General features: G+C 37.0%; 1 protein-coding gene across 1 annotated transcript; it reads right to left on the bottom strand.

Moving 5' to 3' along the window:
• LOC136037145 (uncharacterized) lies at nucleotides 1-23,171 on the bottom strand. Its single transcript, XM_065719658.1, has 5 exons — nucleotides 23,072-23,171; nucleotides 11,894-12,018; nucleotides 11,027-11,135; nucleotides 5,553-5,692; nucleotides 1-587 (listed from the first exon to the last, which is right to left on the bottom strand). Exons 1-5 carry the CDS (start codon nucleotides 23,097-23,099, stop codon nucleotides 72-74), a joined length of 918 nt encoding a protein of 305 aa, XP_065575730.1. The 5' UTR covers nucleotides 23,100-23,171; the 3' UTR covers nucleotides 1-71.
• Between the last annotated feature and the right edge of the window lie 3,308 nt (nucleotides 23,172-26,479).

Genomic DNA, 26,479 nt, shown 5'->3' with positions numbered 1-26,479 from the left:
TTAATATTTACAGAAAAAGATTACATAAAAATTAACACTGATACTGAAATGCTGAAACACATAATTTGATGTTAATCATTTCTGGCTGAACTAATTTTTCGGTGAACCTCTGGTATCTCTACTTTTGGAAACATATAATTCTCTGGAGCTACAGTTTTTCTTCTGTTTAGCTCTTCGTTTATAAACTTCTGTGATGATCTGTTCAAATCTTCATCTGGATATCGACTCAATATCTGATTGCTTGACAGAGGAACATTTCCTGGATAAGATGACAGAGCTCCAGATGGGAAATTTTCTTGGCCAGTCGGCTGCAATACAGCCTGGAATCCAGCTTGATCAGCTGGCTGATAAAAATATTGAACATTTTCTTGACTGTTTTGATTCAATGATGGTTGGCCGGAAGCAATATAAATCTGGTCATCTAAATTGCCCCTGTAGTTGATTGCGGCTGATGGTGCATAGACAGGCACTGATGGTAGCCCTGCTACAAATCCTTGTGCGCATCCCGGAGTTCCGGGCAGTAAATTACCAGTGCTACCTTCAGCTTGAGAACGTTCCTGAATTGTTTTATTTGATTGAGCCATTGTCTGGAAAGAAATAATTTAGAAAAAGTTTAAAACACGGCTTGGGCCGTTTGAAAACAAAGAAGGAAAACTAAAAAACACAAAAAATAAGAAGCGCAACAGAATACCTTTGAAAAAAGCTAAGTTTTCGTATGGGAGGAGTTTTAACAGAAAATTCAGAGGGACTCATCGATTAGAGATTGACAGTTCTAGTATCCTTTTTAAGAGTAATTAATAAAAAAAATATTTCTCAAATAAAGTGATTTCACAGAAAAGAAAAGAGCCACATTACACTTGAGAACAGCAGAAATAAATTAGTATGGCAATTCAAACTCAAGGCGACCAGAAATTACTATTAAAGAGTGAATGAAACCCAAAACGAACAGAAATTAAAATAAACACTCATAGCAAACATAACAGCTTTATGTTTAATATGTATATGTATATATATGTATAACATATACATAAATAAATCTTGAAACAAGTAAAAATTAACTTGGAAATTCAAGCCAAATATAAAACGAGAAAACTACAAACAAATAGTTCGTTACTACAAACAATAGCTTGGCTACTGACCCCTTCCCCCTCCCCTAACTGTACAAGTCTAAGGCCTATATAAAGCATTTAAAATTTAAATTTAATAATCTTTGCCTTTTGTGAGATGTTTGAGATATACCCTTTTGGCAAACTGGATGTACTCTGCCATATTGACAAGCAGGACACAGTTGAACTCTTGATTTAGTTCAACAGTTTCAGTTGTAACAGTAAAATCTACAGTAGCACTTACAGCCACATTCACATGTAGCTATAGTTGTGACTGGTCGCAGAAGCAGTCAAGTTGCATTCATTATTTGCTGGCTTACGTAATCGCAAGTAGTCATAGTCGTAAGCTGTCACAAACGCAAATAGTCGCAGTTTCAATCAGTTGTAATAGCAATCACAATCAGTTGGTCGCAAATAGTCACAGTCGTAATATAAATTAGCCTTAGTCACAGTCACAAGTAGACGCATTAGCAGATACAAATATTCATCACCACAGTCAAAAGTAGCTGCAATCGCAAGTAGTCGCAGTGGATGTCAAAAGTAGTTCAAGCTACAGGCAGTCGCAATATTGGTCGTAAGTTGAGATGGTCGAAGTCCCAAGTAGTCCCATCCGCACCGTAAATAGTCGCAGTTGCAAGCAGTCACTGCTGCAGTGACAATAGTAGTAGTAACAGTGGTCCTGAAAGGGTAAAGGTAATACCCAAAGCCACTCCCAATATATTGCACATAATTATGTCCTTTTTATAACCTAAATTCATATAATGTCTTGTGATTTACTTTAACACTTGCCTCAATATATCCTGAAGTATCGCCTTAATACCATTAGAATTGTTTGGTACGCTCAGGATCAAACATTTCTTCTCTTTCACGATGATAGATCCTGTATGTAAGCAATTGACACATTTAATAATTTACAACCACTACTCTTTCTCCAGCGGCTATGGGGAGTCACAGTCTAAAAGTTGTTGCAGTCGAAAGTAGTCATAGTTGTTGTCACAACTAGTTGTGTCTGCAGCCGGAGTAGTAGTAGTAGTTGCTCTTAAAGCTTCAAGTTGATATCCTGAGCCAATCTTAAGATATTTAAGATTCCCTCTACTGCTAGCCTAGATTACAGAAACTACAGAAATTACTCCGTATATGAAAGGGGCTGTTGCCTCCTCAACGCCCTGCTCTTTACGCTAAAGTTTGACTTTTTCTCTAAACTCTACTTTTTAAAACAGTAAAAAATTTTAGCGTAAAGAGCAGAGCGTTGAGGAAGCAGCAGCCCCTATCATATACGGAGTAATTTCTGTTTGTTTTAAGTTTTAGTGTCGCTCATTACTATCAGTTAAAAAAAATTATTTAATTTCTCAACGTTTTTGAATCAATGCATGTTTTGATTTTGGCTCTCTGCACATGAATAATTAAAACCAAATTTGCATATTAATTTTTTTTTGGCTAAATGGCTTTCTCATAGTTTTGATCGGACGATTTTGAGAAAAAAGAAGCGGAGGAGGAGGCCTTATTGCCCTCCAATTTTTTTTTACTTAAAAAGGTAGCTAGAGCTTTTTAATTTTTTACGAACATTTTTATTAGCAAAAAATATACACAACTGACGAATTAACTCACGTAACGAACTTCTATATGTGTATGTTTTTATTAAATATATGAGGGGGTTCACCCCCTTGTCAGTACCTCACACTGTACACTAAAGCTTAAATTATGTCCCAATTCCTTAAGAATGACTCCTGAATCGCAAAGTCTAAATGCCTTATTATTATATAGTAATGTTTATTAGGGGGAGGTGATATTATTATTATTATTAAGGGGAGGTCAACCCCATATGTGTAATAATTTTTGTTCGTTTTAAGTTTTGGTGCTGCTCCTTACTTTATAGTTGAAAAAACTTGTTCATATTTATTTTATCATTGTTTTTTTTAACTAATGATAAAAAATCCTGTGCCCCCTTCATGGAAATTTTCTTCCCCCATGAAAAATTTCTCCATGGAAAGATACCCCCACATAACCCCTCCAGACAATTCATCCTCCCCCAACCAAAAAAAATCCCCCTCAAAACGTCTGTTCACTTCCCCATGACCATTACTATATGATAACACTGGTCAAAGTTTGTAACTTGCAGCCCCTCCCACGGAGACTTTGAGGGAGTAAGTCGTCCCCAAAGACATAGGTTTTTGACAATGTTGAATAAAATGGCTATCTCAAAATTTTGATCCGGTAACTTTGGAAAAATATGAGCGTGGGAGGGAGTCTACGTGCCCTCCAATTTTTTTGGTCACTTAAAAAGGGCACTAGAACTTTTAATTTCGTTAGAATGAGCCCTCTTGCGAAATTCTAGGACCACTGGGTCGATATGATCACCTCTGGGGAAAAAAAATCTGTCTTCTGTTAAAAAATACAAAATTTCACATTTTCGTAGATAGGAGCTTGAAACTTCTACAGTAGGGTTCTTTGATACGCTGAATCTGATGGTGTGATTTTCGTTAAGATTCCACGAGGGTGGGATACCCTAAAACCCACGAGGGCTTTAGGGGTTGTTTCTCCCTATTTTCTAAAATAAGGAAGCTTTTCTAAGGATCGTAACTTTTGATGGGTAAGACTAAACTTGATGAAACTTATATATTTAAAATATGCGTTAAAATTCGATTCTTTTGATGTAACTATTGGTATCAAAATTCCGTTTTTTAGAGTTTCGGTTACTATTGAGCCGGGTCGCTCCTTACTACAGTTCGTTACCACGACAATGTTTGTCAATGGTAAAGTTATATAGCTTACAACGCATGCACGAGGAGATGTGCGATGTTACGTCATCCCCATATGCATAATTATTTGATCCTGGGTCTATTTTGAACAACGTGGCTATTTCAAAACTGATAAGACGTCTTTGGCAGTAAGACATCTTAAAAGGCACTTGGGGGGGGGGGGATGATTGGCCTCGGTTCAATTTTCCACCTTCCACTCAACATGCCCTGAAAGTTTAAGCTTAACACTCTCAACTGTTCTCAAGTTATTGCAGATATGCCTTTTTGACAAAACTGGATGTACAGTGTCTTTTGATTTAGTTTAACAGATTCCTCAACATTCCTCTTAGTTGAATGTCAATATCCTTTGCCTTTTCGAACACACCTAGAATCAAACATTCTTCATTTTCCTAATGATAAGCCCATCATTAGAAACAGAAATGATAAGTCCATCATTAGCATGCAGAAACAGAAAATTGCCTAATGTATAACCTTTGCCCTGGGGCCAGGTAGCATTGCATTCCCGGTGGCAGACATTCTGACTATTTTGAACAGTATCAACTTTTGAAAATTTCGATCAGTATCGAGGGAAAGGGGCGTGTGGAAAGGGAAAGGGGGGCTGTTTGTCAGCCGATCACTTTTCAAGAAGCTCTTCAACATACCTTAACAGCTTTAACTGAGTGGTCTCAGCCGTTCCCTAGATACTACTGATACGCCCTTTGAACAACCAGGATGTACATAGTGTGTTTTGATTGTGTCAAGCATCCGTATCAAAAGTTTTGTAAAGGATGACTAATTTGAAATTTTGATCGGAATTTCTTTGGAGGGAGGGAGCCCAAAAAGGGCAAGGAATGGAAGCTAACAGCCCTCCAGCCAATTTTCAGCATCTCCCTAAAACATGCTCTGAAAGTTTAAACATAATATCTTCTGCTCTTCTTAAGATATCACAGATTGCCTTTTTGATAACCTTTTGATAACATACCACTTGACATTTTCCAGCGTGAATACCCTTAGCCATTTCGGAGACACCCAGGATCAAACATTTCCCCTTTTCCTAATGATAAACCTGACATGGAAACAATAGGAAAATTACAAAATTTACAATCCTTGGCCCCGGTGCTGTGGGGGGCATGACATTCCCCGAAGCATAGCTAATAGACCAATAGGCTATTAGACCATGGCTATTAGCTATTAGGCATCGCAAAATGACTATTTCAAAATTTTGATCAGTGGTGAGGAGATAGAGCACTTAAAAATGCAACGAGGGGGAGGAATGGTTACCCTACAGTCGCTATTCAACATCCCCTCATCATACCCTGAAAGTTTCAACTTAGGACCCTCAGCCGTTCCTTAGATGTTTCTGGTAATCTTTTTGATGGTTGTATTGAAATAACGAGAAAACTAGGTTTATTGATAATTACGACTTTTGTTCTAAGCAAAACAGTATGTTGAACATGATAAAACTAAGGTTTTGACAGCACCAGGGTCAAATTTGGACTAAACCAGTACAACTAATACGTTTAGTTTACGTCTGTAGTAAAAACTCTCACCAGAATTTATTGGGAAAAAAGCAAATTCAATATTGAAGGGAGGGTAATTATATTGTTAGGAAATCATTGACAATAATAAGAATGATAATGATAAGGTAGAGCATTCTTCATCCGTCTTACCGAATCACTAGCTAGAACTACAATCTTGAGGATTTTACCTGTGCTATTCCTCCAAGACCTCGAATTTGCTGTCTCAGAGGATTGGGCCTTTCTATCTTTATTTCAGCCGCCTGTAGTGCATCAGCTTCATCCTGCGTTATTCGATTGAGATCAACTTCAACTTGAAAAGCTCCATAATCTTTGAAATAAGAAGATAAAATTAAAAGTACAGCCTTTAAAATCAATTTTATGTACTTAAGTAATAAAGAGGTATATAAAAGACTTAAAGACAAGCACACACAAAGGCAATTGTTATTTAATACAGCACATATTTTGGAGAGGGAGGGGCATTCATCAGCCTCTTCCTCCCCCCGAAAAAAAACACGAGTGAATGTTCTAAAACACTGACAATGCGGGGCACATTACATTTCCTATAGTTGGGCATAAAGTTTCGTATAAATTTTCAAGTCATTACAGAAATAATTTGTAACTTGGTTAGAATGTTTAGGATAAAAAAGGATCAAATCCAATATACTAACAATCAAATTATGCAATCGGTTCGAGCACATACAAAGGGTTTTTAGAAGGAGAGGGGTGACATCTTCGATAAAATACAAAGCATAGGCAAATTACATAACTAATTAAATATAGGAACAACCGTAAACACCTCAAAATCTCGGAGGAGGGGGGGTAGACCTAAAACCCCTCCTGTGGTTATGCTTAACTTAACTAAACACTTGTTACTTATACCAGTAATCGTGGTTTCTGGAAATGTTTTGAAATAAAAGGAACAAGATTCCCTAAATAAACAAGAGCTAAGAGCTCATATGGCACTTGTGACGAGGCGAGAAGAGCTAAGAGCCAAGAGATCATATGGTAGGAGCTCTAACAAAATTCTATGAATCAATAGATTGATTTAAAAGGAAAATAAGAGGCTTAATGCCGGTCAGGATTTAAAATAAGAGCTCTGAGTCACGATGTCCTTCTAAATATCAAAATTCATTAAGATCCGATCACCCACTCGTAAGTTATAAATACCTAATTTTTTATAATTTTTCCTCTCCCTTTAGCCCCCTAGATAATCGAATCTGGGAAAACGACTTTATCAAGTCAAATTGTGCAGCTCCCTGACACGCCTACCAATTTTCATCGTCCTAGCACGTCCAGAAGCACCGAACTCGCCAAATCACTGAACCCCTTCCCCCAACTCCTCCAAAGAGAGTGAATCCAGTACGATTCTGTCAATCACGTATCAAGGATATTTGTTTATTCTATCCACCAAGCTTCATCCCGATTCCTCCACTCCAAGTGTTTTTCTAAGATTTCCCCCTCCAACTCCCCCCAGTGTCAAAACACCTGGTCGGGATTTGAAATAAGAGCTCTGAGACATGAATTCCTTCTAAAAATCAAATTTCATTAAGATCCGACCATCTATTCGTAAGATAAAAATACCCAAATTTTCACGTTTTCCAAGAATTCCGGTTTCCCCCTCCAACTCCCCCAAATGTCACAGGATCTGGTCGGAATTTAAAATTAGAACTTCAAAGCACAAGATCCTTCTAAATATCAAATTTCATTAAGATCTGGTCACCCTTAAGTTACAAATACCTCAATTTTTAAAATTACACCCCCCCCCCCCCAATTCCACCAAAGAGAGCCGATCCGGTCCGGTTATGTCAGTCACATATCTTAGACTGGTTTCTATTCTTCCCATCCAGTTTCATCCTGATCTCACCGCTTTAAGTATTTTCTAAGATTTCCCGTCCCCCAACTACCCCCCCCCCAATTACGCTTGATCCGGTTGAGATTTAAAATAAGAGATCTGAGTTACGAGGTCCTTCTAAATATGAGTTTCATGAAGATCCGATCACTCCTTCGTAAGTTAAAAATACGTAATTTTTTCTTGTTTTTCAGAATTAACCCCCCCCCCCAATAGAGCGAATCCGTTCCAATTATGTAAATCACGTATGTAAGACTTCTGTTTATTTTTCCCACCAAGTTTCATCCCGATCCCTCCAATCTAAGCGTTTTCCATGATTTTAGGTTCCCCCGCCCCAAACTTCCCCCAATGTCGCCAGATCCGGTCAGGATTTAAAATAGGAGCTTTGAGACACGACATCCTTCTAAATATCAAATTTCATTGAGATCCGATCACCCGTTCGTAAGTTAAAAATACCTCATTTTTTCTAATTTTTCAGAAATACCCCCCCCCCCCCCAATCACCCCAAAGAGAGCGGATCCGTTCTGTTTATGTCAATTATGTATCTAGGACTTGTGTTTATTTTTCCCATCAAGTTTCATCCCGACCCCTCCACTCTAAGTGTTTTCTAAGTTTTAGGTTTCCCCCTCCCAAATCCCCCCCCAATGTCACCAGATCCGGTCGGGATTTAAAATAAGAGCTCTAAGACACGATATCCTTCTAAACATCAAATTTCATTGAGATCCGATCACCCGTTCGTAAGTTAAAAATACCTCATTTTTTCTAATTTTTCAGAATTACCCCGCCCCCATCCCAAACTACCCAAAGAGAGTGGATCCGTTCCTATTATATCAATCATGTATCTGGGACTTGTGCTTATTTTTCCCATCAAGTTTCATCCCGATCCCTCCACTCTAAGTGTTTTCCAAGATTTTAGGTTTCCCCCTCCAACTCCCCCCAATGTCGTCAGATCCGGTCGGGATTTAAAATAAAAGCTCTGAGACACAATATCATTCCAAACATCAAATTTCATTAAGATCCCATCACCTGCTCATAAGTTAAAAATACTTCATTTTTTCTATTTTTTCCGAATTAACTGGCCCCACACTCCCCCCCCAGATGGTCAAATCGGGAAAAAGACTACTTCTAATTTAATCTGGTCCGTTCCCTGATACGCTTGCCAAATTTCATCGTCCTAGCTTACCTGGAAGTGCCTAAAGTAGCAAAACCGGGACCGACAGACCGACAGATTTTGCGATTGCTATATGTCACTTGGTTAATACCAAGTGCCATAAAAATCTTGTGAATAGTATTTTACACATTCAACGAATTTCTAAATCAAACTTTTGGCTAGAGAAGAGGAGCAAACCTGAAGCTCCTACCCCGTGTTTGCCTAACTTCATTCCTACACATGTTTTGTTACAAGTAGTGAGTGTGTTAGGGGTTCTGGTCTTTTTTGTGACAATTAATGGCTTTAGTTCCCTTAGATACCAAGTCCTATGAATAGCACTTGATAAATACGACGAATTTTTTATTTTAAAAGTATTTTCTAATAGACCTAAGTTCAAGATTGACATTTTACTTTTTGCATACTTGAAGGGCAAAGTCTGACATAAACAAGCATCAATCCGGCTGGTTTTTCTAGTAAGACGAATATCGGGTTGTCATAGCATGGCCTGCCAAAAACCAGAAAAATTTTTGAAACAAAAGAATGTTTATACCCAAGATACTACCTCGATGGTGTATGAAAACACTCATCTGTTTGTGTTTTGTGTCATCTAATTGTGTTTAAAATCCTCTTCATCTATGCAAGCTTCAAGGTTGTGAAGGTAGAGTTTCATGTTCATGTTCTTGCGGTTTTTTTTCGTCAACAACCCTTGAGAGCTGTCCTTGACGGAATAATATAAATTTTCCTGCTAGCATAGTCTTATGAATAGACCTCGGCACGATGGTTCAGACCAACTACATAAAAATTGAGAACTGAATGGATAGTTGGAACGTAAATTTTAATGCAACCAAAATGAAAGAAATGCTTGATAACAAGTCGACAACAACAGTCAACCCTTTTCATGTCTTATGAATGGATTTATCATAAGTTCTCATGTTGGCTGTTGTACTCCTTAGTGAAGGAAGTCTATATTCTACGTCTATAAGCTAGTAGCTGCCCTCCTATGAGAAAAACCTTCTTTCTGATCTACTGTCTTTTCACTATTTATGTCTTTCACCTGTCTCTTATTGTATGTGATTGCCCTCTTTTTGTCAATTCTAGTCTGAAATCGAGTAATCAGAGCAATTCAACCTCAACTTTACAGGAGCGCCTTGAAGTGACACCTCTATGAGTTCTTTACAAATATATACAACATCCACAATATCAACTGAGCTATTGACGCTCATGTGAGACTGAGGCACACCACGAAGTAGAACTAGTGCTGAGCCGGCTCTCTGTAGTGCTTTGTCCTAAGACTAACTCAAAGCAGCAACCCTTAATGTTTGAGCTTTACTCGACTTACTGCCATTATGTGAAATGACCTACCAGCAAAGGTTGTCCCAAAATAATTCTCTGTTAGTTGCTGTTAGTAAAATCACACTGACACCTGATAGCAAAAGAATAACAAGTTAAAATTAATCTCGTTCTGGATTTTGAAGTTCTGCTAGGTAACAATGCCTTATCAATAAACAATAACAAACTGTTCAGATTTTTGTTAAACAAGCAGTTCTAACGTGCCATAATAGAATTATAATTTATGCTCCTATGAAAGTGCACTTATTTAGATGCACTTATTTAGCCTGATTTATCCACCATGCACTTTTTTTTCTCCCGGCAATTTCGTATGGAAGGCTTGCTCATAGAACCTTGGGAAAGTGCTAATTCCATTGGAAATTCAAAATTATTGCGCTTTTCTAAGAGATGCAGGCGATTGAATTAAAATTAAAATGCAATTGTTCACAAAAACTGAAGTTTTTGGTAGCATATCTTTGATATATAATGAAACAGATATTTGATAGAAAAAACGATTCATTTTAGGGCCTTATCACAATAACAAAAGTTGATAGACTCCCATCACTAAATAAATTTTTCAGCTGAAAGTGGTAGAATTTGAATGCGTAATTAAATTGCTGTTTCTTAATTTGTCATCACCTTTTAAACAGTTTTGGGTGTTCGATTTCAGAGTTTCAAGCAGCCCGTTTGGCTGCTTGAAACAGAGCTAAATCTGCTAACAGAGCTAAGAGTTGGTGCTCATAAAACTATTTGTGGTTAAATGTTTTCTAAGTTTCGAATTTAAATGTTTTAGGAAACATTTTAGTTTTGAGAGTTTTCATTTATCCTGAAAATTTAAAATGGTTTGTTTCTACGAGTCTATCCGTTCTCAAGGTTTAGTGTTTCAAAAGTTAGGTGTTTAAATGCTTAAGTATTTAAAGACCATTTAGAAATAATTTTGACATCGTAGACAGTCACTCGAACTTCTATTCATATCCTTCTATGGAGGAGTCCAGTAACTGCAGTTTCAATTAAAAAACATTACAATTAGATTATAGCACGAGTATTTATATAGCTTTTAAGAGTTTAAACAGGTATTATTTTTAAGTGTATGAGAAATTTCAAGAATTTAAGGTGTTTAAGAGTCAGTGTTTTTCAAGAGTTTATGTGTTTTAAAGAGTATATTAAAACTGATATATTCTTGTAAGGCTTTGATTTAATTCCTTTACAAGTGATAACATCCCCAAATCCTAAGATAACAACCCTAATCCAATCTCATACCCAGGGATATAACTTAGTTATGCACTGAAATTCTGTAATAGATATACTACGAAGTGAGTGGGCTAAATTTTTACCTTTGGTTGCCACACCCTTGGCCATGTTTATATCTACAGGGGTTGGGGCCAGATGTGGTTCTCTTACTCCTGGAATAATTAGATCGTCTGCATTTTCACGGCCTGCTGCCTGTAAGGAATTAATATCAACTAGGTAATTTGAAATTTACAGTCTAATAAGTTATGTTTGCTGCAATGACTTACAAAAAAAGCAAAAATACTTAATCTATTGCTGATCCGTGTGCATTATATCTTTGGGCTGCTTGCATATGCCACGCGCATCCTTATAAATTTCCCCTCTTGAGTGGGGCCTAAAAATGTCACATAGAAAGAGGGAAAAAGAGGGAGAAAGAGAGAGAGAGAGAGAGAGAGAGAGAGAGAGAGAGAGAGAGAGAGAGAGAGAGAGAGAGAGAGAGAGATTCCAACTACAATTTCCAAGGTTGTAGTCACTTTTCTGTGATTTTGTGTAGATACACTTTTCTGTGGCTAGATTACACTATGAGACCAATCTTTCAAAGTGGGATCAAGTTTTAGTCTTTCGTGGGATGTTCCACTCTCAGTTGGCGTAAATAAATCCTTAACTCTGAAAGCAGTGAAAAAGTTAATAGCCAAAAACGTAGCTTACTAACTCCTTACATACAGAAACAATTTTTGCGGTAATGTTGAGTGAATCCAAGACTGTGTCACACTTTCTACTTATGACAAAAAAAAGTCATTTAAAACAATTGTAATTTTCAAAAAGGAGCAAGTTTAGGACCTTAGACTGTGCGATGGAAGGAACACTTCCAGAAGCTTTTTTCTATCAGAAAATGCTTTAAGGCATACAAGTTTCTTTTTATCTTGATCTTCTTTTTTCTGCATAAGAATGGAAAAATGAAACATCTTTACCTGTGCCAGTGCCCCCAATCCACCAGGATCATTCCCAAGCAGCTTTGACTCTATCGATTGAATTGCAGCTGCCTCTCTGCTGCTTACTCGATCAAGGTCGGCAAAAAGGGATATGTTGCCAATATCTGATGGCACAATAAAAAAGAAACTGAATTTTAAAAAATGCATGAATTCATAAGGGGAAACAGAAAAAAAAAATTAACATTGAAACCAAATTAAAAATATAAGGATAAACTGTTAAATTAAACCTTGCATAATAATCAAACCATCTGTAGCTTTAAATAGTAAATAAAGAGCAACCCCTTTAATAGAAGCTTGCACTCTAAATAACAAAATTCTTTAATTAACGCAATAACGATATATCAAAAGAATGTAGCTCTCCTATTGATTCTAGATATGCAACATTCATTAAGTCACCCATTGAAAGTTATTACTATAAAGACATTTGTGTAGTACTAGTAAAATACGAGAGGTTTTCGCAAAAGAAGGATTATTTCGATAAAAATTCAAAATGGTATTCAATATGTCCACTTATGATGGAATATCAGCTCATTCGAAAGAAAACTGAAAGCTGTAGTAATCTTTTTAAGTACTAAAATAGATGGCAGCACAGCAAAGTGCTGATCCCTGCCATCTATGATGTAAGTTGACCTTTTTGATCCAAATACGACCAAAAGGCTGTAAAGCAAAAGCTCTGATAAAGTCAATCAACTTATAACTGTTGAAAAGCTAGATCTTTCCAGTTTCATAGACATTACTGTCGTACTGCGATACTGTTAGTAACTGAAAGATATATCCGGTATCATATGGACCATCAATGGTTCTGGAGGATCTTCATCCTATTTTTTTTTTTTTCTGCCGTAAGGTGACACCCCAGTTCCTAAGCATAGAATGATGTAGTTCACAAAAATTACAGCATAATATATTTGTGAACCGCCTAATGGGAGAGAAGTTAATGAATCTTCTTGGGTGGAGGAGGGGTTGCTTGATGCATCAGGAAATGCATTTTTAGACAAAGATTTTCAAAATCCTATGACAGGTTTCAGGAGTTCAAGAGAGGTCCTTGAGATAAATAAAGAGGGGGCTCAATTCCTAAATTCCTATAGTTTGAGGTGTATGTTTCGACAAATCCTACAATAGCTGCTGAAGGGATGACTGCTTCCCAATTATTGCGAAAAGGGCAATTAAATAGAAGCTGCTGGTTTTTATATATTGACTGCTGTGACATTTATATGAACTTAAGCGTCAATAGTGGAGAGTTGATCAGAAAGACTGTCTTATATTTAACATAATCCTACGGTAATTCACTGTGTAAAGCAAATACACCTATATTAGTTCTTACTATCGAAACGATGTTATTGAAAAGTTAACCTTTAGTATAAAAACGTATAGTTAAGGGGGGTGGCCATCTCCTTACATTTAGGAAGACTATGCATTACGTTAAAAAATATAAATCAAACTAGAAAAGTAGGCTTTTCCAAATAATACTAAAGCACAAAATTAAACCTTAGCATGAGCAAAAAATATTCTATAAACAGGAAAGTTTGGCTCTTTACTCAATGCAAGGCTGAATAATGGGGAACATTGGTTTTAAGCCCTCCCCCCCCCCAACACAAAAAATTTCTGACTGGTAAAAACTTAGACAAATGAATATAAACATATTTTTAATGCACTCTTTAAAGTTTTGTACCTTCCACCCCTTCCCCCAAGAAATAACACTAACTAAACGAAAATCCCTGATATGCCCATGGATCAATGCTTCAAAACAGGCTCTTTCACACTAAAGTAATTTACCACACATGTCGTGTCATTCATCGCAGCCTACATGAGTTTTCAGTTTTAATTCTAGTAGGCTAGCTTAGGCCAAACTGATTCCGCCAGATTTTCTGCTAATCCAGAACATAGACCTACCTTAAGCACCTTTTAAACCTTAATCTGGAAAGCTGGAAATCTCTTGTTGTCCGTCTCTCTCGATCCCCAAATGTGAGATTCCGGTAGATAAGGGCTCAAAAAGCATACATTCTACTTCAGATAGGAGTGACCAATAAAACAAGAGCTAAGAGCTCATATGGCGCTTGTGACGAGGCCGGAAGAGCCGATAGCCAAGAGCTCATATGGTATGAGCTCTAGCAAAATTCGAAGAATCAATAGATTGATTTAAAAGGAAAATCAGAGGCTTAATGCCGATCGGGATTTAAAATAAGAGCTCTGAGTCACGAGGTCCTTCTAAATGTCAAAATTCACTAGGATCCGATCACCCACTCGTAAGTTATAAAAACCTCATTTTTTCTAGTTTTTACTCTCACTTCAGCCCCCTTTATGGTTGAATTGGGGAAAACGACTTTATTAAGTCAATTTGTGCAGCTCCATGACACGCCAACCAATTTTCATCGTCTTAGCACGTCCAGAAGCACTAAACTCGCCAAAGCACTGAGCCCACCTTGTAACTCCCCCAAAGAGAATGGATACAGTACGGTTACGTCAATCACGCATCTACGACATTTGCTTTTTCTACTTACCAGGTTTCATCCTCATTTCTCCACTCTAAGCGTTTTCCAAGATTTCCGGTTTCCCCCTCCAACTCCCCCCAATGTCAACAGATCTGATCGGGATTTAAAATAAAAGCTCTGAGGCATGAGTTTCTTCTAAATATCATATTTCATTAAGATCTGGTCACCTGATCTTAAGTTAAAAATCCCTCAATTTTTCTAGTTTTTCCTATTTAATCGTCCCCCCAGCTCCCCCAAAGAGAACGGATCCGTTCCAATTATGTCTCGAATCTTTTATAGCAAATTGTACTTTTGCCAATTATCTCGTATCTAGAACTTTTGCTTATTCTTCCTATCAGGTTTCATCCCAATCTCTCCATTATAAGCGTTTTCCAAGATTTCCGGTTTCCAAGATTTCTCTTTCCCCCCTCCAACCCCCCATGTCTCCAGATCCGATTCGAACTGAAAATGGAGCAACTGAGACATAAGATTCTTCTACTTATCCAGTTTCGTTAAGATCCGATCACCCATCATAAGATAAAGATACCTCAATTTTCAAGTTTTCCAAGAAATCTGTTTTCTCCCTCCAATTCTCCCCCCGAAGTCATCGGATCTGGTTGGGATTTAAAATGAGAGCTCTAAAGCACAAGATCCTTCTAAATATCAAATTTCATTAAGATCTGATTATCCGTTCGTAAATTACAAATGCCTCATTTTTCCTATTTTTCCAAATTACCCCCCCCCCCCCTCCAACTCCACAAAAAGCGAACGGATCCGGTCCGGTTATGTCAGTCAAGTATCTTGGACTTGTTTTTATTCTTCCCACCAAGTGTCATCCTGATCTCTCCGCTTTAAGTGTTTTCCAAGATTTCTGGTCCTCCCCAACCCCTCCCCCCTCAATAACGCTGGATCCGGTGAGAATTTAAAATAAGAGATCTGAGTTACGAAATCCTTCTAAATATGAAATTTCATTAAGATCCGATCACTCCTTCGTAAGTTAAAATACCTCATTTTTTTCTATTTTTTCAGAATTAACCCCCCCCCCCCTCAACTCCCCTAAATAGAGCGGATCCGTCCCGGTTATGTCAATCACTTATCTAGGACTTCTCGTTATTTTTACCACCAAGTTTCATCCCGATCCCTCCACTCTAAGCGTTTTCCAATATTTTAGGTTCCCTCCCCCCAACTTCCACCAATGTCACCAGATCCGGTTGAGATTTAAGATAAAAGCTCTGAGACACGATATCCTTCTAAATATCAAATATCATTAAGATCCAATGGCCTGTTCGTAAGTTAAAAATACCTCATTTTTTCTAATTTTTCCAATTTAAACGTCCCCCCACTCCCCCCCAGATGGTCGAATCGTGGAAACGACAATTTCTAATTTAATCTGGTCTGGTTCCTGATACGCCTGCCAAATTCCATCGTCCTAGCGTACCTGGAAGTGCCTAAACTAGCAATACCGGGACAGACAGACAGACAGACCGACATAATTTGCGATCGCTCTATGTCACATGGTAGATAAAAAGTGCCATAAAAACGCAGGAAGGCCTGTTTATCCATAGGAGAAGTTTTTAAAACAGTGAAAAACAGATGACCGACACTAATCCATTAGACTGCGTATACCACTTAGGGCTCTTCTTTAAATAGAAAAAAAGGAAAACAGAAGCCCCAATAACATCAAACAAATAACACAACAACAAACAAGACCTAAGAGCTCATATGACACTTGTGACGAGGCGAGAAAAGCTAAGAGCCAAGAGATCATATGGTATGAGCTCTAACAAAATTCTATGAATCAACAGATTGATTTAAAAAGGAAAATAAGAGGCTTAATGCCGGTCAGGATTTAAAATAAGAGCTCTGAGTCACGATGTCCTTCTAAATATCAAATTTCATTAAGATCCGATCACCCACTCGTAAGTTGTAATACCTAATTTTTTCTTATTTTTCCTCTCCCTTTAGCCCCCCAGATGGTCGAATCTGGGAAAACGACTTTATCAAGTCAAATTGTGCAGCTCCCTAACACGCCTACCAATTTTCATCGTCCTAGCACGTCCAGAAGTACCAAACTCGCCAAGTCACTGAACCCCTCCCCCCAACTCCCCCAAAGAGAGCGAATCCAGTACGATTCTGTCAATCACGTATCAAGGACATTTGTTTATTCTATCCACCAAGCTTCATCCCGATTCCTCCATTCCAAGTGTTTTTCCAAGATTTCCCCCTCCAACTCCCCCCAATGTCAAAAGATCTGGTCAGGATTTGAAATAAGAGCTCTTAGACATGAATTCCTTCTAAAAATCAAATTTCATTAAGATCCGATCATCTATTCGTAAGATAAAAATACCCTAATTTTCACGTTTTCCAAGAATTCTGGTTTCCCCCTCTAACTCCCCCCAATGTCACAGGATCTGGTCAGAATTTAAAATTAGAACTTTAAAGCACAAGATCCTTCTAAATATCAAATTTCATTAAGATCTGGTCACCCTTTCGTAAGTTACAAATTACTCAATTTTCAAAATCACCCCCCCCCCTAATTCCACCAAAGAGACCAGATCCGGTCCGGTTATGTCAGTCACGTATCTTAGACAGGTTTCTATTCTTGAGATTTAAAATAAGAGATCTGAGTTACGAGGTCCTTCTAAATATGAAGTTTCATGAAGATCCGATCATTCCTTCGTAAGTTAAAAATACGTAATTTTTTCTTATTTTTAGAATTATCCCCCCCCAATAGAGCGGATCCGTTCCAATTATGTAAATCACGTATGTAAGACTTCTGCTTATTTTCCCCACCAAGTTTTATCCCAATCCCTCCAATCTAAGCGTTTTCCATGATTTTAGGATCCCCCACTCCAAACTTCCCCCAATGTCACCAAATCCAGTCAGAATTTAAAATAAGAGCTTTGAGACACGATATCCTTCTAAATATCAAATTTCACTGAGATTCGATCACCCGTTCGTAAGTTAAAAATACCTCATTTTTTCAAATTTTTCAGAATTAACCCCTCCCCCCAACTGCTCCAAAGAGAGTGGATCCATTCCGGTTATGTCAATCATGTATCTAGGACTTGTGCTTATTTTCCCACCAAGGTTCATCCCGATCCCTCCATTCTAAGTGTTTTCCAAATTTTAGGTTTCCCCCTCCCCCCCCAATGTCACCAGATCCGGCCGGGATTTAAAATAAGAGCTCTGAGACACGATATCCTTCTAAATATCAAATTTCATTGAGATCCGATCACCCGTTCGTAAGTTAAAAATACCTCATTTTTTCTAATTTTTCAGAAATACCCCCCCCAACTACCCAAAAGAGAGTGGATCCGTTCCGTTTATGTTAATCATGTACCTAGGACTTGTGTTTATTTTTCTCACCAAGTTTCATCCTGATCCCTCCACTCTAAGTGTTTTCCAAGTTTTATGTTTCCCCCTCCCAAATCCCCCCCAACTCACCAGATTCGGTCGGGATTTGAAATGAGAGCTCTGAGACACGATATCCTTCTAAATATCAAATTTCATCGAGACCCGATCACCCGTTCGTAAGTTAAAAATGCTTCATTTTTTCTAATTTTTTAGAAATACCCCCCCCCCCCCGACTACCCCAAAGAGAGCGGATCCGTTCCGATTATGTCAATCATGTATCTAGGACTTGCGCTTATTTTTCCCAACAAGTTTCATCGCGATCCCTCCACTCTAAGTGTTTTCCAAGATTTTAGGTTTCCCCCCTCCAACTCCCCCCTATGTCATCAGATCCGGTCGGGATTTAAAATAAGAGCTCTGAGACACAATATCATTCCAAACATCAAATTTCATTAAGATCCCATCACCTGCTCATAAGTTAAAAATACTTCATTTTTTCTATGTTTTCCGAATTAACCGGCCCCCCACTCCCCCCCAGATGGTCAAATTGGGAAAACGACTATTTCTAATTTAATCCGGTCCGATCCCTGATACGCCGGCCAAATCTCATCGTCCTAGCTTACCTGAAAGTGCCTAAAGTAGCAAAACCGTGACCGACAGACCGACAGAATTTGCGATTGCTATATGTTACTTGGTTAATACCAAGTGCCTTAAAAACTAGTACTAGACATATCTGGGGTAAATATTGCTGTTCCAGTTGAAGCCCACTCTCCTCGAAATTTGGAAAATGCACAAAAACGTCCCTCAAACTTTTTCTCCCAAAAATACATTTGCTATGGACGACTGCATAAAACAAATGGTTTTTTCAAGTAAAAGTAAGGTGCAACATTAAAACTTAAAATGAATAGGAATTAGCAAGTATATAATGGGGGCTTCTCCCTCCTCAATGCCTTGATCTTTACTCTAAAGTTTAAATTTTTGTTCCAATTATTTATGAATAACTCCTGAAACATAAATGTCATTTATTTGAGATAATAAGCTTTTTAAAAGTTATAAAAAACACTTCAGTGCAAAGAGAAAGGTATTGAGGGGTGGGGGTGACCCCCCTCATATCCGCAATAATTTGCTCGTTTTAAGTTTTAATGGTGCTCTTTACTTTCAGTTGAAAACTTGTTTTTCAATTTAGTTTCTGATCGTTTCTTAGGTAATGCTGGGAAGTCCACCCCCACTCTATGAAAAATTCTCTTTCCCAATGAAAAAATCATCTATGGAAAGATTCTCTCACGTTACCCCCTCCCACCAGATAATATATATAAACAATGAGCACTGTTCATAGCTTGTAGTCATTCCCCCAGGGACTCTGGGGGGGGGGATGTCATCTTCAAAGACATAGTTATCAGATATTGTGACTATGCTGCACAAAATGGCTATTTAAAAATTTTGATCAGACACCTTTGAAGAAAAGGGTGTGTGAGAGGGGGCTTTCTACCATCCAGTATTTTTGATCACTTAAAAAGGAAAGTAGAACTTTTTATTTCCGATCAAAAGAGTCCTATCCCGATCTTCCAAGATCGCCAGGTAGATATGATTACCCCTGGGGAAAATATACATAAAAAAACATAAACACGCATCCGTGATCTTCCTTCTGGCAAAAAATGCAAGATTCCACATTTTGAACATATTAGCTTGAAACCTCTACAGCATGGTTCTCTGATATGCTGAACTTGATGGTGTGGTTTTCATTAGGATCACTTGGTGGTTTGTGGATATTTCTTCCCTTTTTCAAAAATCGGGCAAATTTTCTCAGGCTCGTAAACATTAAACTTGATGAATTTTATATATTTTGAATAAGCATCAAAGTTTAATACATTTGATGTAAAGTTTTATTATTATCAAGACTCTTGTCTCCTAGAGTTTGCGTTATTATTGAGCTTCATCGCTCCCTACTTACAGTTTGTTATCATGAAGTGCTTTATAGATAAAAAACTGGACCTCAAGGCCTCACGTGAGCTCAAGCTTTGGTTGGGTATAGTTTTAATTCCAAAACAGCAAGTTGTCAAGAGGTGATTATCAGTTTTGCAAGACGCTAATTACTCTAACAGCAGTTTATTCTGTCACTCCTCGGAACCCTCTGGGACCGGCTTGGTAACAATTGCTAGTTGGTAGTCATGTATCTAGTTGGCCCCTTTGGGAGGCAACTTGCCTCTTTGTATGCATGGATATCAGGTGAGAATAGACCAGAAAAATACTCTTAAAGCAAAATCCTTTTTGGCTATCTCGGAAAGGGGTTAGGTTAGGAAAATGAAATTTTCGGGGATGGGTCCAAAGGCTAAAGTATATCCCGGTAAGGTATTTTTAAGTACCCACATCCACTCCTTCTCCCTCTAGAGGGCCTTGTAATTCACCTACATGACAGGTTATGAAACTATTGAAACTTTGACAAAACAACATTTTACCTTAATTTTCAGTTACCAGTTGCTTTTTCTCTCCCTTTAGTTCTCAAAACGCAATTCCTGTTATTTGAGTAGAATTCTGAGCCATATCAATGTTTTTTTCTTTGAAACTTTACGAAATGTATTTGCAGATCTTTAAAACCTTATAAATTGGGATTGAGCAAAGTTGTGAATCTGAAAACAATTTTGTTGTAGTTCATCCGAGCAGAAGATTTATTTTGCAAAGTTTCACTTTTATAACACACATATTTTTAAAAGTCATCAAAGGTCAGGACCCTCTAGAGGGAGAGGGAGTGGAGGTCGGTACTTCAAAATACCTTCCCATGACATACTTTAGCCTTTGAACCCAGCCCTGAAAGTTTCATTTTCCTAGCCTAACCCCTTTCAAAGATAGCCAAAAGTCACTAAACTAGAATTTTACCCAAAATTGGGAATAAGGTATTTGATTGCTGGGTGAAAAGCGGGAGACCACCTAGCCAAGAAAAGTCAAAGGGAAGGAGATACTGATGAATTCGACTTCTAATCAGACCCTTGTTTACAAAGATCTTTTAAGATTTGATAATTCAGAAGAGAAAAGTTAATTTAAAATGCTCTCTTGAGGAGCGGCAGTGTTTTCTGTAAAACCGAAAAGAAAAGATGACGTTTCCTTTTGTGGCAAGCTAAAAGTAAGCTTTGTCAAGCGTCTTTCTGCAGACGTACTGATTGGAAGTGATTTTAGTGGTTTTAATTATCATCTGTAATTTAGGCCACGATGATGCAACTGCAAGCCGATACAATGTCCCAAGCTAAAGAGCAAGTTCTGGCGCCTGATGCAGGGAGAGATAACTCTACAAGGTGAGGGTGGTGAACGTAGTTAACAAGTGTCATGGTCAATTTAAAAATGAAGCATCACTATTTTGGACCAAAAGTGACCAAAAAATTAAACCGAAGTCGTAAAAATTAACAACTGCTCTATAAGTATCAAATTTGTGCCAACAGTGGCATAGAATTCTGATTTTTGTGTTAAATATACATTTTTTTTTTTCTTACCTTTCTGCTCTAGTTCTTTATAGCTTTGAGTGGGTGTATTTCATATTTCAAATTGAATGAAAGCATGGGTTTCCAGAGATAAATTATCTTTGACTACAGGTTTAGCCATTTTTCTGCGTAATTGGTAAATAATTTAACAGGTAAATTCTATGTAAGGTAAACAAACACATTTTTTTTTATCTTCAGGGTCTCTATAGTTTGCAATGGGTATAGGGTTTCAAATAAAATTGAAACATGTTTTTTTTATAGACTTTCTAATTTATATAACAATTTTAGGTATTTGTCTATTAAAATAAATGTGTTTATTTTGTGCTCCTCTGTTTGTTTTTGTACCTCTGTTTATTATGTGTCAAGAATAAACAGGAGTATTTATATGTACATACAGAGGCTATATTTCCTTATGGTGGCGGATTTGTTCCTTAAGACGTAAGAAGTCTATACCAAAGAACTAGTTAGCATAGATAATTATTTTAAACCTTCATTCGTTAATGAGTTTCATAAAATTATGCACAGTGGCGTGTAATTGCATATCACCTACAGAGGACGGCTGGCGGATCTTTTTGAGTTGTGTGTATTAGGATGCCTCTAAAACCACAATATACGCCATAAATTCTTATCTTTCAGTCAGCCCTACGACAAATTCAGAAGGAAGACTCGAAGGGGGGATTTAGCCTTTAATATCTCCTCCTTCTGAAGAATATTTTTGAACTAAGGCTGCAATATGGTTTTTTAAGGTGATAGCTCCCATATCATTACAAAAATAACATTGAAGCTTCACGTGCTTACCTACGCAAAAGAAGGAAATTATGGGGCAGTTTGAGAGTATTTACGGAATTTTCTAGCGGTGTTTCTAGCGGTGCAAAGTACTACAAGTATCTTTCCTTTTTGCCAGAATTAAAATCAATATTTCTTATTTTTATACTTTTTCACTGTCTTCTTATTTTCCAGGAGGCACAGGGGATATTTACCCCCTGCTCCTCAAAGACTTTTGCTGCCCGCGGGTGAAACGCCTATAATACATGCTTGTTTGAATAAATCCACTTGAGAACCGTGAAGATGATAACCTTGGATTTCACTTTTCATATTCAAGACCGCTCTCCCACCTGAGAAAAAATTGAAGGGTGCAATCTTTCAGGAATGATTTATCACCCTTACCTTAAAACCACTATCTATGATATAAAAAGCGGTGTGAAATAGGACATATATCTATGAAAGATATCAGCTGTCGGTGGTTTCAGCTCGGGGTGGGGTCAATTCGGGGGAGGGGACAATTTTCCCCTAGATTTCTTGGTAGATATCAATATTAATGGCCAATTCAGATAGCTAAGAAATAAACTCCACTAGAATCAGAATTTAATCTTGAATCCAATTATGACATTTGTTTTTCGTCGCAAGTTTAATTTTAAGACTCAATTCTATTTTGTAAGGTTTTAAAGATATGCAAATACATTTCCTAAATTTTGAAATAAAAACATTGATATGGCTCAAAATTCTACTCAAATAACGGGAATTGCATTTTCAGAACTAAAGGCAGAGAAAAAGCAACTAGTAAGTGAAAACTAAGGTAAAATGTTGTTTTGTCAAAATTTCAATAGGTCTAGACCTGTCATCTAGGCAAATTTCAGGACCCTCTAGAGGGAGAAGGAGTGGAGGTGGGTACTTTAAAATACCTTCACGGGACACACTTTAGTCTGTAGATTAATCCCTGAAAGTTTCATTTTCCTAACCTAAACCCTTTCTGAGATAGCAAGAAGTCAAATAACTAGAATTTTACCCCAATCTGGTTTACCCGTCAACTGAATCGACGATGACAAAATCGAGAATCAATGAATGCATGGGAAATAAAAAACTACCTTCTCTACACTCCCTGCTCTTCGCCATTTCCTTTCTTCTAGGGTTTCAAAGTTCCACAGTTTATCAACCACGACTAATAGACTTTTGATTGAATTTCTTCTCTCAATGGCTCGATTGCGTTTACCTGACGTTGAAAACGATCTATATCTTGCTCACTAGCTAACGAATTGCCTGAGTGGAAACTGACGCTAATTTTGAAATAAATAAAAAACGAGTTTTTTTTCTAATGAAAGTAAGAATTGCTGTTAAAATCTAAAACGAACACAAGTTACTCCGTAAATGAGTGGGGTTTCCCCTCCTTAACACCCTGCTTTTTAAGTTTCATTGTGCTCAGGGCGGATCCAGGATTTTTTTTTTCAGAAATATTCTGAAAAAAAAATCGTTAGAAATATTCTCTAGTAAAGATTCATGTAGGTGTGCGGTTCAAATTAAGTATATGAGTCGAAATTCTCCTTAAAAACAAATATTTGTGTGTCTGTACTTTTTGTATTTGATAGAAGCTGTGATAGATTTTTAAATAAAATTTTATAAGTATTTAGATTTTCAGATATTCGATTTAAACGTCTAAACCTCGATATGTCTGTTGAGAACAAAAATAAAGTTTGGAATCCGGCTCAGATTTAGAATTAAGTAAGAGAATTGTCCTTTAAAAATTGTGATTTATAGACAGTTAATCGTGAAAATATGATTGGATGGCATCTACAAAAATAAGTATAAAAATCCTCAGCGGTATATATGGCAGTATATTTTATGGACAAATATATGCAGTGCCTATACATAAATATAACTATATTTTGTGACTGGTTGGTATTGAAAAGGTGATAAATTTGAAGTAATATTGTAGCTGCATTCCGTTTCCGCGGTTAAATCAAGTGGTTTGAGTTTCTAATATTTTTTCAACATTTTATTAGTAAATGAAAAAAAAATCGATGCCCTTCCACTAATTCAAACTGAGGATTCAGTGACCCCACTGTACCGGTTTGATGAAAAAAAAAATAAGCACATAATTAATTGCCTTCTTTTATAAACAATTTTTGAAAATCTATTTTTCTAAATGATTGCTGTAACCTTTGAAGGAGTATTTCGACTGATATAATTAACTTTAAGTGCTTTTAACTAAAAGTAAGGAGCGATATTAAAACTTAAAACGAATAGAAATTACTCCGTATGTAAAAAGGGCTGTTCTCTCCTCAATGACCTGCTCTTTACGCTAAAGTTTGACTCTTTCTCTCAACTCTACTTTTTAAAACAGTAAAAAACTAGTGGGTATAGTTACTCTCCAATTTTTAGGTTATTTAAAAAACCAACTAGAAATTTTAATTTTTTACGAACGTTTTTATTAGTAAAAATATACGCAACTTACGAATTAGCTTACGTAACGAACTTCTATATTTTCATGTTTTTATTACGTATATGATGGGGTTCACCACGTCGTCAATACCTCGCTCTTTACACTAAAGCTTAAATTTTGTCTAAATTCCTCATGAATAACCCCTGAATCACAAAGGCCATAGAATAAATAGTTGAAATTAATGAAGTTACTTTAGCGTAAAGAGCGAGGTATTAGGAGGAGATGAACCCCACATATGCGTAATAATTTCTGTTCGGTTTAAGTTTTAATGCTGCTCCTTACTTTCAGTTGAAAAAATTTTCAGATTTTTTTTCATTGTTCTTTAAAAAAAATGCTAAAAAATCCTGCGCCCCCTTCATGGAAATTTTCTTCCCCCATGAAAAATTTCTCCATGGAAAGATCCTCCCGCATAACCCCTTCCCTCAACCCCTCCCCCAACCAAAACATCCCCCTGAAAGCGTATGTACACTTCCCAATAACCATTACTATGAGTAAATAGTGGTGAAAGTTCGTAACTTACAGCCCCTCTCACGGGGACTGTGGAGGAGTAAGTCTTCTCAAAGACATAGTTGTTAGGTTTTTCGACTATGCTGAATAAAATGACTATCTCAGAATTTCGATCCGGTGACTTTGGGAAAAAAGGAGCGTGGGAGGGGGCCTAGGTGCCCTCCATTTTTTGGTCACTTAAAAAGGGCACTAGGACTTTTCATTTACGTTAGAATGAGCCCTCACACGACATTCTAGGACCAATGGGTCGATACGATCACCCCTGGGAAAAAAAACACAAATAAACACGCATCCGTGATCTGTCTTGTGGCAAAAAATGCAAAATTCCACATTTTTGTAGATGCTTGAACTTCTACTGTAGGGCTCTCTGATACGCTGAATCTAATGGTTTGATTTTTGTAAAGATGCAATGACTTTTAAGGGGTGTTTCCCCCTATTTTCTAAAACAAGGCAAATATTTTCAGGCTCGTAACCTTTGATGAGTAATTGTAAACTTAATGAAACTTATGTATTTAAAATCAGCATCAACATGCGATTATTTTGATGTAACCTTTGTTATAAAAATTCCGTTTTTTAGAGTTTCGGTTACTATTGAGCCGGGTCGCTCCTTACTACAGTTCGTTACCACGAACTGTTTGATTCAGATATTTCTAAGTTTTGCCTTCATTTTAATGCCTTAGGATGAACAAAGGAAGTGATATGTCATATAACGAGAACTTTAATTAGATGAAAATAGCTCTTCGCTTTTCGCTTTGTCTGAAAAAAAAAATGTTTTCGTTTAAAAATTAAATTTGTTTGGTTTTAATAACATTTGAAGGGCTATCATAAACGTGAAGTCAGCTATTGACCACTCAAACTGAATGTTTTAAACGAAATTTTTACTTTTGCATATCAATACTTTGAAAAAAAGTGCGTGCTTGGTCTATTTCCTTTTCAAAATAAACTATAGTTGTTCAGTGTGAACTTTTGTCAGAACAATAAAAAGTGGCTCTCACCACCTTCGATATATATATATATATATATATATATATATATATATATATATATATATATATATATATATATATATATATATATATATATATATATATATATATATATATATAGAGTTTATATTTTTTAGAGTTTCATTTACTATTGAGCCGGGTCGCTCCTTACTACAGTTCGCTACCACGAACTGTTTGATTTCGTTTTCTATTGACTAGAGTTGCTCTTCAGTTACACTTTTGTGTAACTGACACCTAAAATTTATTTGACCCAAGACTTACTGATGTCTGGGAGGCTACTACTCTCTCTTTCAGCCCCCATTTCTTACACTCAAGATCTATATTCTTAAAATAGTACTTCGGGAATGATGATCATCCCTGAAGAAGTGCACTTTTTAAAATATTTATTAGGAGGTAGGTCAGAAATGCAAAAAAAATATTATAATGTCGTCGTTCTTAGGGTTCTGGTGAGGTCTTCAGACCATTTTTTTAATAGGGATGTCTCCTATGGACACTTTCAACTGAGCCAGAGAGTCAAGGCCCCTCCCGTCCACCGTTAAACA

The sequence above is a fragment of the Artemia franciscana genome, chromosome 2 (assembly GCF_032884065.1).
Source record: "Artemia franciscana chromosome 2, ASM3288406v1, whole genome shotgun sequence".
NCBI classification, from domain to species: Eukaryota; Metazoa; Arthropoda; class Branchiopoda; order Anostraca; family Artemiidae; genus Artemia; species Artemia franciscana.
The sequence above is the reverse complement of the archived record's forward strand: the minus strand, read 5'-3'. Positions and strand labels throughout refer to the sequence as shown.